The sequence below is a fragment of the Limulus polyphemus genome, unplaced genomic scaffold (assembly GCF_000517525.1).
Source record: "Limulus polyphemus unplaced genomic scaffold, Limulus_polyphemus-2.1.2 Scaffold5349, whole genome shotgun sequence".
NCBI lineage: Eukaryota > Metazoa > Arthropoda > Merostomata > Xiphosura > Limulidae > Limulus > Limulus polyphemus.
In genome coordinates, this window is record NW_013670959.1 from 9,903 (window position 1) to 25,220 (window position 15,318).

Genomic DNA, 15,318 nt, shown 5'->3' on the forward strand with positions numbered 1-15,318 from the left:
AAACTTACAACGATATATTTTATCATTACTGGTGATCATATTTAAATGTAATTTCTACGCATTTTTTTAAAAAAGGCAAAATAGTTAAAGTATTTCAGAGGGGGATTTTTTTTTTGCGCAGGGGAAATTCCTCCTGTACACCCCCTTAATTCCACACTGAAACTGAGTTATTCTAAGACTGAAAATAACATTTAACCCTATATATATACTATGAAATACCACCAAGTACCAATTGGCGTTACATACCAGTAAAATCTGTAAGATTTCATTGTCAGAAGTGTTTGAAGTTGAGCACGAAGTTACACAATGGGCTATCTCTGTACTCTTCCCACCACGGGTATCGAAACCCGGTTTCTAGCGTTGTAAATCAGCAGACATGCCGCTGTGCCACTGGATGGGGAGGGGGGAGGGCTATCGGAAGTGAACAATTTTCAATTGAAAGTCAATATCTATATCGCAGATCTGGCTGCCGTACGTAAGCCCGAGGGCTTATAACGCTAAAAATAGAGTTAAACAAGCTGAATTTTTAGATGATTTAACTCGTCTCGTTATAACTATTCAATGGACTACCTGATCTCTGCCCACCACGGGTATTGAAACTCTATTTTTAGCGTTGTGAGCCTGTAGACGTGCCGCCGAGCCACTGGAGGCACCCTCGGATACAATAAGAAACAAGAAGGAATCCTCAATAGCCGCAGCACTTAATTTTTTTTAAATGAAGGATTAGAGTAATTTAATCTATGAGACCTTTTTTTTTCTTTTTATTAGCTACATTTTTGTGTGCCATCAATACCAAGCGTGGTGCGCGCGTATACCCGATTCGATGTTATTAATCATCAGCACCTCTACCAGCCTACCCTAGAATTGAAATTCTTTTAGGCAGGATTAGAGTAAATTAATCTATAAGGCCTAAACTGTAATTAGATCTCAAATCGGTCAAGAGATGACGGAGCTATGAGCTAAAAGTTTGTTCTTGAAAAAACAAACTCGGAGCCGTTCTATGAGCCGCTATGCCGCGGCTAAAAACAAATTAGTAGAGAGAAAATATTTTGTGTTTCCTTTTGTTCTGAACAATAACTTCCATGATAACGTAAACGTTTCACACTTCACTTGTTTATTTTCAACCTCTCTCTAACCGCTCTGATAGCTCGATTTTAGAGAATTCAGTAAATACAAACCTATTGATATTACAACAGTTGTATTATGAGGTTTATATGAATAGACTGGGAAACATTTACGTTTTCTTGACTCTTAACTAATGTACGAATTTCCTGAATGCCCCCCATAGCTTCTCTTCTCCTCTTACACGTCAGTAACCTATTATCCTATACACACAAAACAGCCTTTAAATATTATTATAAATTAAATTGAATTGTTATTATTCTAAAAACAACTCAAGGACGGAAAATAAACGCAAGTCCACACTGACCACTTTAAAGCTAACTTTACCTAACGGGGGGTGTGTGTGTTCAGGAATAAGTTTATCCCTCTTCGCCCTCAACCAGGACACGGAACTTTGCCAACGTGGGAGTTGTAAAGCAACAACGACAAACTAGTAATTAATTGATGACCACTTCCTATGTCCGAAATTCTTTTCTCCTTGAAGGGAGGTGGCAGATACCCCCCCCCCCTCGGGTCTCGTCAGTGGTGGCTCCAAAATCTAGCTTTCTGTCTTGATGACAATCTCGTTCAGTTACCAATAGCTATTATTGTTTTTCATTGTTTAAAATGAATCTTGTCAAACTCGACTTTTCGTATCACCCATGGTCAGTTATTCATTGTTTTTAAGTAAAAGACAGCAAGATAGGGTAATAAATAATATGAGGAAGGGGTCATAGAAGGTTGTTAAGATTAGATTCGATGTACATTTCGGTTACTCCCGAGTAGAACTTTTGCAAATACTTTTTTTTTCACCAATAAACTGGGCCAGTCGTGGCCTATTGGTTAGCGTGCTGGAAGGAATCTTTTACATCGAGTTAGCATAAAAAAAAAAAGGATGGAGAAAAAAGAAAGGCAACAAAAACAACTAGCGCTCCGCACTTTGAGAAGTTGAATGCGTTATGAGGGCAACAGTCAAATCATATTATCCGATCAGATAAAAGTAGCCCATAAGCTGACCTACTGGGGTACGAGGGTTTATACGTGTCGAGAAATTTAAAATGTTGTAAGGTTTTTTATTTCAACGTTTAACCACCGAGCACTTACAGTACATTGACACACACACACATTTATAGAAAAAGTGAAAACATAACATCCGTCAATATGTTTCGCTGGAACAGAAAACAGAGAATGTAATCAGCTCTTTTCACCATACAAACGCCAAATTTTAACATCCACCTTGATAGACACAAAGAGAGAGAGAGAGAGAATGGTGTTTAAGATTACAAAATCATGAACGTTTCTTTTGAACCGGCCACGAGTCATTGACTGTCATTCTTATAACGCACTCAAGGCTGAAAAAGAAAAAAAAGGCGAGCATGATCAGAGCCGAATTTCGATCTTACGACCATCAGACGGCGATTCGATCACCCTGACCACGAGGCCACACACTGCTAACTAGCCAAAAATTATAATTTAAGGACGTACATATAAAATAATATACTAAAAAAAATGTCAAGATTATTTTTAATTTTTTTTTAATTACCGATTTCACAGCTTCTTTAATTGCTCTTTAGAACTAACTGTTGAATAAAACTAAAAAATGTCCATGAAATTCAAATCAGATTTATATAAAAACTAAAGAATATAGCTATAAAATACATACAAGATATATCAATAAGATTCAACTGCGCCTACACACACACACACGGACATACATACATTGACAAAAGGTTTTAGTTATAATCAACTATCCTTCAAAATAACAAGATTAATAAAACTCTTTTTATTGCTGAAGACCGAAACAAACTTTATGTTGTGTCATTCAAAGGTTTCTTTAAATTGTCTCCAACTGGCTTAAAATATACGTATTTATAAAAGTATATAATTATGCATTATTAGCAAAGATGTCAGATAAGCGAGAAGGTGACGGGTAATTTTTCCAAGGATGATACTCTGCCCTTTATCATACTGAGACTGAGTAAACAAATCCAACGTTTCAATTACCATTGGTGTTTGTCCTAAACACCGGGTCATGCCACATCCATTAGTTAGTTTACTTTACACAATTTGTTGCTTTTGGAAGAAATACCTTATGGTGCGTCTTAATCAGCCTTCAAATGTTATAGTCTAAATTATTATAAAGATGCTGTCGAATAATATATAATTAAAAACTTGTTTATAATGCCCTCTAGTGGTATATTTGGATATTTTATGGAATTTTCGTGTTATTTTAATGAAAGATACACATGATTGTTTATATATATATATATATGAGATTGGTCCCATGGTTCTTGTTTCGAACCACCTTTTGAGACGACATTAGTATAAATCCTTTATGCTATTTTCATATGATAAATTTACCCTAAGATCGGTCCCATCATTCTTACTTATTTTTTTTACTACCCCCTTTAACTACTAAGGTACAGATCTTTCTTACTGTTGCTTTCACACGAAAAAATTTATTCTGAATTAATCTTATTGATATAAATTACAACTCATAGTATTTATTCTCTTAGCGCTACCTGGCGGGATAACAAATACATTTATACAAATCGCAGCTTTGTCCAAAAAAAAAAAACAAGAAAAAAAAAATTTTTTTTCTACGTTCTTTGACATTGAAAAAACAAATATATATATATATGAATGGCTAACATAATGGGATAAAATTTATTGAAACATAAGGTGTAACTTTAATAGTTTTAATGTTAGTGCATTGACACAAGTTGGACTATATTACTGAGTAATTATTTCTTTCAGATTTGAGATGTAGGTTTCAAATGAAACCTTTACCAGGTTTGAAACAAATACACAGAAACAAACTAAACCCTAAAACATAAAATATTCCCCTTTAATATTCTGCAACTTTGCTACAGTGGCGTCCTCTACAAACAGTCACTTATTTCGAAATGCGATTGAGTTCTGCATCCTTAGACCAATATCTACCGAAATAACCAGACACCACGCGGCAAGACAATAAGTACAGTTTAAAAACACAGAAACAAACGTTTGTAAAACTGATCTTACGAAGGCTGACAAAAGCTTGTCGAAACGTTGTACATTTGTGTGTTGTAATAGTTTTCTTTATTATCCATTCAAGCCATCTCACGACTGCATGATCTCATTAGAACGTCTCTTATCTTCTGCTGAAATTATCACCAAGTCACCAGTTCCTGGGTTTCACGAGAAACTACGTTACGGCCTCATGTACCATACAAGTAGGCCACACGTACACAAAGTTCAACTAAACCACACGTTAATAAACCACATCAAAGCATTCACTTTTAAACCATATTACATTATTTATAAAACCGTTTATTTTGTTTTATTTACTTAAAGTCAAGCTAGATGCCACTCAGTACTAACAGTCGTTAGGCTAAAATGTGTTTCATATCGCATATTAAGTTGCTACGCATGCGTCAGGTTATGCACAGCTACGTTAAAATACGGATTAACGAGTTATCAAGTTTATGATATTATAGTTAAAAGGCAAAACCCACTATTATAAAACAATGTTAGTCACATGAGCTAAAATGCAATGATTGGTTTAATCATCTTAGGCTAAATATAATTTTCTCGCACCGTTTCTCAGTTTTTCATGTTAAACTTAACTACAAAATTTAAAAAACTTGATGTTACTCTTGAACCGTAGCTAGACACTTGATGTTACTCCTGAAACACAGCTAGACACTTGATGTTACTCTTGAACCACAGCTAGACACTTGATGTTACTCTTGAACCACAGCTAGACACTTGATGTTACTCCTGAAACACAGCTAGACACTTGATGTTACTCCTGAACCACAGCTAGACACTTGATGTTACTCTTGAACCACAGCTAGACACTTGATGTTACTCCTGAAACACAGCTAGACACTTGATGTTACTCCTGAACCATAGCTAGACCTCAGAGAAGACAACTTCCAAAAGTTTCTTCATTTGGAAATCTGGCGAATAACAGAGGGATGCTGATATTTTGCAACAAGTGTTTGTAGCAGAATGTGAAACTGCTTCTAAACCAATAGTACAGCAGCTCGGACACCTGGCGAATGGGAAATTATCATTATCACAGCACAGATAAAAGACCACTATGCATAGCTTTTGGCTTGCGGCAATAACAGGGTTCTCATTCAGAAACACACGATATCAGTGTAAATAAACTTAGAAACAGACCTCATAAAGATGGTTTTTATAGTAGACATCCAATGAAGTTTATTCTGCGCACATCAAAGTACAAAACACTCACCCTGTGACAGTATCAAATTTGTTTGTTTTTAAGCACAAAGCTACACAGTGGTTTATCTGTGCCCTGCCCACCATGGGTATCGAAACCTGAATTGTAGCGCGCCGTAAGCCTGCAAACATTCCGCTGGGGGATGCAAAAGTATCCAAAACACATTAAGTGAATCAATATTCTTATCGCGGATCAATCGTGCTTCCATCTGCAGACACGTAATAAGTTACTTGGAGGAAATGTGACGAAATCAGATCGTACTTTATTTTCATACAGGAACGCAAGCCACGCGGTAAAAATATGGTGTGTGCAGGAATGAGTTAACGACTTTATTATCGTGCACAATAGTACTACTAAACCACCCATCATAGAGACCCAACCAACGATTCTATATTATATCAATATATATATATGCCCTAACTTCAGCCTAATGGATAATAAAACACATTCCTTGAAGAAGACGAAATTCAAATAACAGAATGTGATCTGCACGTTCACAGGGTTCAATTCTACTGGAAGATGGCGCATATCTCCTCAAGTAACTCCAAACATTAAAAATGCCACAGAAATAGCTCTTTCAGAAGTTTCAAGGATACTTCATATCTCATTAAATAACTCCAAAGGTTAAAGATAACCCAGAAACAGGTCTTTCAGAAGTTTTAAGGATACACCATATCATCAAATAACTTCAAACGTTAAAGATGACCCAGAAATAGGTCGTTTAGAAGTTTCAATGATACATCATAACTCATCAAATAACTCCAACTTTTAAAGATGTCCTAGAAACAGGTCTCTCAGGAGTTTTGAGGAATCTTCAGGACCGTATCAACAATCTGGTTATAATCATGCAACATCGGTGCTAGGTTGCCCTTTCGGTTCTTTGTGGCCAGTGTGTTAACTTAATACATCATTTTAGTCAAATTAACAGCCACCTTTTGGAAATTTAATCTAATTTTAGTGAGGGGGGGTATAATCTAGTCATTGTTTTGGACTAGTTGATTGAAACTGTTAGATATTTAGTCTACACTTGGTCCACGGGTGTTGTCTTCATTAAAGTGGTCAAACATTTTGTTGATGTCTTAACTTTATGTTAAAGGTAGATTCGAACAGTGATGCTAGTACACACAAAAAAGAAGTAATTTAAGTAATGAACTCATATAACTGAAGTTTACCACAGTCAAATATTCCCTTCTCCCTCCTACTGCAGCTTGCTTAGCAGGTAATAAGAATTTGCTTTACACACACATTTTATATTTTGCACACTTTGCACTACTTCCAGTTATTCTGCCAAGCTGTAATATCACATTTTATATTTTGCCAACTTTGCACTACTTCCAGTTATTCTGCCAAGCTGTAATATCACATTTTATATTTTTGCACACTTTGCACTACTTCCAGTCATTCTGCCAAGCTGTAATATCACATTTTATATTTTGCACACTTTGCACTACTTCCAGATATTCTGCCAAGCTGTAATATCACATGTTATATTTTGCCCACTTTGCACTACTTCCAGTTATTCTGCCAAGCTGTAATATCACATTTTATATTTTGCACACTTTGCACTACTTCCAGTTATTCTGCCAAGCTGTAATATCACATTTTGCCAAGAAGAATAAAGCAATGCCATAATAAATTAAAAACACTTTCATATACTCGTTTTTTGTAGAATTACACTGTATGTTAATTTATAATAATGCAGCACGATACGTACATAATTTTAGCTTCAACCAAAACTTTCATAAAATCCCCCTTTTATAAAGATTTCTAACGTGGCTTTCTGCAGATGCAGAGAACTACAAATGTTAAAAACATTAAAAATAAAAACTTGAAAGAAACAGCTCTTAGGTAATAGTAAAAAAAAATTACAGAAGCTAACTGATGGTTTAGATTGTGTAGTTTTGGACAGCTACGAAGATAATCAGTTACCGTCTATTGACGCTAGGCAATAATGTACTGTAGATGTACATTGTAATGTGTACTGTAGATGTACGTTGTAATGTGTACTGTAGATGTACGTTGTAATGTGTACTGTAGATGTACGTTGTAATGTGTACTGTAGATGTACATTGTAATGTGTACTGTAGATGTACATTGTAATGTGTACTGTAGATGTACGTTGTAATGTGTACTGTAGATGTACGTTGTAATGTGTACTGTAGATGTACGTTGTAATGTGTACTGTAGATGTACGTTGCATTGTCTACTTTTATGTATGCTGGTGAATCGTGGGACAACCAATAAGGATATGGAGGAGATGATTGATGCATTTGGAATGTGGCTGTTCAGAAAAATGCTGTGAATATCTTAGAGTTACCAATGAAAGAGGTGCTTGGAAGGATCATAGCTACAAGAATGTTACTTAATACATTAAAACAACGAAAGTACGGATATTACGGTCATGTGGTCAGAGAGCAGGCAATACAGAGAACATTATTGGAAGGAAGACCAATGGGAAGAAACAAAGGGGAGACCAAGAAGGAATTGGATGAAAGACATGTGGATGCGTACAACTGGGCTATGTAGGATGCGTCAAAGCGGCACAGGAAAGGAAAACATGTCACACCATGACGGCGAACTTTCTGTAAGAGGATGCCAACTCCAGACCAGACGCCAGGCAGCACCCACCACCATCTCTTAGGCTACTCTTTTACCAACGAATACTAAAACTGACTATCTCGTTATAATGCCTCCATGGCTGCAAGGGCAAGCATATTCGGCAACGGGTGTCGATCCCGTGACCCACAGCTAGCGAGTTTTGAACTATAACCACTAGGATATGCCGTTCCACTAATTAAGTTTGGTTTGTTCTGAATTCCGCACAAAGCTACACGAAGGCTATCTGCGCTAGCCGTTCCTAATTTAGCAGTGAAAGACTAAAGGGAAGACAGCTAGTCATCCCCACCCTTCGCCAACTCTTGGGCTACTCTTTTACCAACGAATAGTGGGATTGACCATCACATTATAACGCCCCCACGGCTCAAAGGGCCAGAATGTTTGGTGGGACGGGGATTCGAACCCGCGATCCTCAGATTGCAAGTCAAGCGCCCTAACCACCTGGCCATGCTGGGCCTCGTACACAGGAGGAGGGTTACTTAAGCCCCCTCCTATCCTGCCCAGAAGTGCCCTTTTCTTTGACATAAAGATATTGCACGTCCACAACTATTAAAAGTTTAAGATATAATGTTTATAAGACTAACTTAGTGAACAGAAATAAAATAGGATCTGTTCACCAATTAAGAGTAGAAAACTGAATTCCATAAAGCAAATATTTCCGTAGCCTACAAATATAAATACACCTTTAAGTCCTTTTTCAAAAAAGTTTATATGAACGTACAAGAAATTATTATTACTTGCCAACAAAATGATTACTTTTTTGAATAAGGGGGTTTGGATAGTCTACCTTCGGGTGTTTAATCTACTTGAATAATAAAAGTAAAATTATAAACAAAATTTATTTGTTCATCAAGACAGTATTGTGTTATGTATTAGTTTCCCAATTTCTGTTCGCCATTGCTTTCTGCAAAATAGCTAAACAATTTTCGTCATAACAGGCTCGTTGACTCTTCGTTTCGTCTTCTCTTCGTCATCGTTTACCGAGTTTAAAATCACTTCGTCAACATTTTCTTTCACCGATACTAACGCTGGTTGTATCGTATCTCACGCTAAAGTAAAACGTCATTAATATAAGTCATTTATTTAGATGCGAAGGCTGAATAATTATTCATTTACATTTTAGAATATATTACAGTCCATCAGAAGCTTGATTTGCACGAAAAGGGGTGATTGATGTTTGACAGTATTTTATAACAATCGGTAACAGTAACAGCGAAAACGTGTACAGATGCAAACTCGACAATATCACATAACTTACGATAATTCTGCGAACACCGTGTTAAAAATATATCAGAATATGACAGTTTATACTCCCCAAATTAATGGACCTAAACATATATATTAACGCGCTTTTTATTCCATAAAGAAAATATCTAAAGAATATTTAGGGCCAGCACATTTTAATTAACTACGATATACCAGATATTAACAATAAAATGTACAATGTTTCATACGGAATTATAAGAAGTCAATAGTTCTATGCTGTAAATGGTCATACAGGTTAGGCCTAACGATGATTAATATGCCGTCTCATTTCTTCGAACGTCAAACATGATCTTACTTATAACTGTTAGAAAATAAATAACTTTTACGAATTGGGAAAAACTAACAATAACATAATGTTATTTAAAGATAAACTGACAGCCTAAATAAATAAAGTTTCGAAAACACTAAAACTCACCGTTTTTCATTATTTATGAACATCAGATGATAGCTTGTCAGATGAAGTATAGTATAGTTCGCATGCTTTATTATTGGATATCCTAATAACTTTGCCAAAGGTTTATGATAACACTAGTCTTAAACTCCAACAATAAAGTGTTAAGCACTGAAATATTTCAACGCAATAACTCGTATATTACTTTTGTACAATATTAACATAATTTAACACTAATTTTACGGATTTACTTAAAATAAATTACCAACGCTATTTCTACGAATTTACAGAGCTAACGTTTTATTATTTTGTCCGATTATGCCACGTTAACCTGGTGAAACAGTAAAACGTTAGCTCTGTATAAGTTCCTCAAATTAGCAAATTGCTACAAGTGAGCTTTTTCTAAATTTCGATTAGCATAGATTATAATACACTTCAAAACTGGTTTCACAAATCAGTCCAATGGGAACAAGTTTGATACATTTCGAGTAACTGTCCTTCGCCAAATAGTCAAGCTGTTACAAAATATAACTAAGGTAAATTAAGAAAATTGCAACAGTTAGCGATTAATTTACAGGTTGTACTTGAAACATAGCTAAAAAAATAGTTTTGCTATAAATTTATAGACCTTGACGTAATGAAGTTATTTTAAGTTCTGCTGAAATTCATAAATAGGTGAACATCATGTTTTGCGAAACGGTCTACCGTTTCTAATTTTTGCGAGTTAAGTAATTTTTGTACAAAATATGACAACGAAAAGAGTCAACTTTACAGTTGTGTTCAAACAGTTTAACACATTATCGAAATACATTTTTTTTCAGTATTTGTCACAAAAATGTGAAGTTCTTTAGTGTTTCTGGTTGAATCACAATCTTTGATGACTTCTCTAAGTAATTTAGTGTTCCTGGTTGAATCACAACCTTTGATGACTCATCTAAGTAATTTAGTGTTCCTGGTTGAATCACAACCTTTGATGACTCCTCTAAGTAATTAGTCTTGGATTTAATGACAAACGACTAAATTATTCCCGACACCACCCTCTTACGCATAGCGCATAATAGAATCGGTTTTTACTGAAGTTTGACCCTTTAGACCAGTGCTTCTCAACCTTTCCCAATCATTCACCCACAACAGCTCACTCAATCCAGTTCGAAAAAATACCAAAAAAAAGTACTAAATTAAAACGTAAAATTCTTTATTATGACTTAAATATACATCAAACTACAACTAGAATAAATAATAATAACTAACGACTTTTTTTTTTTGCTCTTAAATTTGTTGTATAATTGATAATACTCTCACTCATCCTTATTCTGATCTCATTAACCCTTGGGTGAGCCATTCACCCGGTTGAGAGGTACTGCTGTATTACAAACCAGCTCAGTTAAATATAACGTATTTATACCGAATTATCACGTACTTTAGAAATTACTGAATATCTTCAAAATAGTTATCTAGGAACAACTTATAAATTCTATTCACCGATAACAACGGTAACCTGACGTATAAATCAACTTGTATCTGTGACAAACAAACATCTGTATGTGTATCTGTGATCGTCTACCGTCGTCCCTAACCCTACTTTTGACTTCCGAGCACATGGATGGCAGAAGCACCCTACTACCCACGCTAAAGGAATGACTTTTATTCTTATAGCGCGCCCACAGTTTAAAAATGCTGGAAATATTTTGTGGTATTGCACAGGTTCGAACCCGGCTCGCCAACTTAAAATATAAAAACCTTAATGAAATATTAACATAATCTGGCACATAAGTATTTATATAACAGTGAAACGAGATATGAACTCGTGCCTCATATACAGACGATTTTTTTTCTCTACTCTCAACATTACCACATAAAACAAGTTCTTACATTTACCAAGACGACCAAGATTAATAAAATGAGCAGTGCTTTTCTTTAATACGTCTAAAGATTGAAATCCCTAACGTTTCAGAGTTTATAAAGACACACGACCTACGCCTTAAACCAAGGTCTAAATCATTTTTTTCACAGATCATAATTACACATGACCTAGGCCTTAAGACAGAAATTAACGTGTTTTTTTTTTTGTTTATCAAGACACACAACATACACCTTAATGTTGAAAGTGAATATATTTTAAGAGTTCATCAAGACTCAGTCTTGAGCCTTAAAATTGAATCAAAATTTTTTCAGAGTTAATCGAGACAAACGAGGCCTTAAGGTTGAAATTTAACTTTCTTCAGAATTTATCAGGGCACGTGACCTGTTTTGTTGTTGTTTACTCAGCCTGTAAAGCTGTGAAACTTACACCCTTGATCTGTAGTAAATTTCTATTACACAACTGTAACGAAATTATTTATATTAAAATATAAAAAGTGGGTGTTTAAAATGTTGCTTTAACTTATCTTAAAACGTGCGTGATGTTCAGTTCTTCCCGAATACACAGAGCAGTGACAAACTTGGTATTACTTAAAATATTTTTCCAAACCAGGTAGGATTAATAAGTTGTTCACACAGGTAAAATCACATTTTCTGATAAATTGCGTTACAGATTATATTTTAATCGCATAATGATTTTTTAAAAAATAAATCTGAAACACATAATAATACCGCCGCTAGGAGGAGCATTACACCAGAGCCTCAAAAACTTTCAATAATCGTATTATGTAATTGTTATTTTTGATCAATTCAGTACTTTATCGTTTTCAATATAATGTCCTTTTTGTATTCCCTATAAAACTGAGCTAAGGTTTAGGATGGAGAGGGGGGGGGGCTTATTATAAGTCTCTACACCTATCGCTAGGTGTGCTTGGGAATAACATATTAATAGCTCGGAAGACGGAAAATAAAATATGGTTCCCATGGAATATAATTCTAAAATATTTTGACTAACAAGCGACTCCTAATGTATTTTTGGCATCCCATGATTGAAATTAAGAATGTAAAGGCCTTCAAACACTAGCCATAACACCCCATGATTGAAATTAAGTATGTAAAGGCCTTCAAACACTAGCCATAACATCCCATGATTGAAATTAAGAATGTAAAGGCCGTCAAACACTAGCCACAACATCCCATGATTGAAATTAAGAATGTAAAGGCCTTCAAACACTAGCCATAACATCCCATGATTGAAATTAAGAATGTAAAGGCCGTCAAACACTAGCCATAACATCCCATGATTGAAATTAAGAATGTAAAGGCCGTCAAACACTAGCCATAACATCCCATGATTGAAATTAAGAATGTAAAGGCATTCAAACACTAGCCATAACATCCCATGATTGAAATTAAGAATGTAAAGGCCTTCAAACACTAGCCATAACATCCCATGATTGAAATTAAGAATGTAAAGGCCTTCAAACACTAGCCATAAAGGTTGTTCTAAGGAGGGAACTAGAATGATTCTCAAAATATTCAAGTCATAAGAAACGTCTTTTAAAGAGCTAAGTGTCATTGCGAATGCGAAGAAAAAAAAAGATGGGTCACATACAGCAAAGAAAATTCATAACGATAAAAATGCGTGGCACCCCCCCCCCCAAAAAAAAAGAACAACAACAACAAAATAAACTATTCCTGCCCTGTATCACACCGACCCTTAATCATTCGGTGATATTTATTCCAATTTACAGAATAATTACAACTATACGTTTCACAAATATTACATTTATTAGTAAACCAACGTTTCGCCAATAAAGGCATCATCGCGTAATAGCGAAACTGTTTTACTTAATTCGGTAATTAAGGAGTTTCACCGTGTACCCACGGTTTCAAGTATTAAAAATGTTCAATCCAATTTATTTTAGTGATGTTTGTGTGTTACGTGAACAATATTTTGGTAGTTTTTTTTTTTCATTATAACTGATGTTATTGTTCTTCAGCTTATCAAAGTTTATGGTGGTTGATCACTTATGTCATGTTTGTTTCACTTCATATGCTGAACAAACTCGTATACGTTTCAGCTGGTCGTTTTCCAAAAAAAAAAAAAGTCAAAGTTATCAATTACTTAATAAAATATACACGTTCATGACTACTTAAAATTGGTCATCAAGTTTGCCTTTTTGTAAAACACTCTTCTTTTTATACCCCAAAAATCATCGTGTTTAGTTAAACTTAAAGCACACACACACAAAAGAGAGCTTAATTAAACATGTCAAAAGACTAGTAACACTAGTTCATTTACAATAACGAACACCACTGTAGATCTCAATTCGGAAGTGTACTTGATACAGAAAATATAGTTCACGTATAAATATATAATATCCATTTGGATTACAATGTATCTTATCAAAATAAATTAGACCTAAATATATTTCTAACACTTTACTGTTGATACATTTTTCAACATTTTAACTTTCACAGAAATTAAGTTATGTTTACCCTAGATTACAAATGCATAAATAATAGGCCTACAAAACTTAAAATGTACTTGTTCACGGCGGTTAGAGTACTTGTCATGCCCATAAAACTGAAAATGAAAGGGGGTCTGAAGTAGTAAATACTGAAGTAACACTTACCTTGTAAACAAGTTAAAACAGATGCATTTTCTGGTTCTTTCAAATTTTATTTTTGAACTAATTGTAATATTGCATCAGAGATAATCATCAATATGAACTTTTGTTATCATCAAAATATTAAGTTTTGTAACATTCGAACAAATCAAGAAGCAATACAGCACATATAACCTTGTACTTTTGTAGCGAAGTCTGTAAAATGCATGCACATCCATAAGTATGTATTTGTGTATATGTTACACTAAAGATTACGTTTTAATCAGTGATATTTCAGCGTAGGGTACTGAAAAACTGTACTATGTGCTTTAAATGTTTACTACATTTAACTCAATAACTACCTTCTGACAAGTTACATTATCATGGCATTGACAGGCATAGCAACACAAACGAAATGAACGTACGACGCTTGCGTAATAATATTTTTGAGTATAAGACCTTTAAACGTTAATAATTTAAGAAAGTTTTATTTTATATTCTGTAAAATAAGGATAGTATTGTTATTTACGCTGTAAAAAATAACTAAGCACATGTTACTCAATTAAACTTAACAAAGCAACCTCAACCATTGGTGAACTGCATGAAATCACGTACAAAACGTAAGAAGACAAAAGTAAGTGGCTAGCACTAGCAGTTCACTGTAGCAGTTACATTACACACGTGTTGAAAAAAACAACTACAATTTGAAATACAAACCAGACTTCTTCCTCTATCTTGTAGTGATTCCATGATTCTCAACTGTCTAGTAAATTTTTGCTATCATTATAAAGTGCTTTCATAACTTTATGCCATGTGCTTTTTTTCGAAACGTTATTCCTTTACATTTCAGTAACTCACAACATTGTACCACCTGAACATCGATCTACCTTCTACTATACTTTCTGTTTCTGTCGCCTGGGTTCCGTGACGTCACGTTACCCTGATCGCGTAAAGGGAGCGTAGATAAAATTACGCAAAATATAATGACCTATAATAGCTGAAAAAAATGCTAATACTTCAGATATAAAATTGAACAAACGGCTATATATATATATATATTAAATAAATAATATTATATTTAACAAAAGATTCACAAAACAAAAAAGCTCTTGTTAGACATATTAAAAACCAAATTTTTAATTGCACGGTTATTGAGGAAAAAAATGCATGAAAATTTATCATTTCTTCGATAATAATAGCTTTTTCTTCTTTTCGCGTTAACGATATTGACACTTAAGAAC

At 34.6% G+C, this 15,318-nt stretch overlaps 1 protein-coding gene across 1 annotated transcript in view; it reads right to left on the reverse strand.

Annotated features, from left to right (window-relative positions):
* Positions 1–14,993, reverse strand: part of LOC106472456 (lysine-specific demethylase 2A-like) — a gene marked incomplete at its 3' end in the record, with an annotated part of 24,188 nt that extends 9,195 nt beyond the window's left edge. Inside the window, exon 1 of the mRNA XM_013933109.1 lies at positions 14,795–14,993. Within this exon, the coding sequence (XP_013788563.1) occupies positions 14,795–14,827 (33 nt within the window). The remainder of the gene's footprint in view (positions 1–14,794) is intronic.
* Positions 14,994–15,318: the final 325 nt, after the last annotated feature.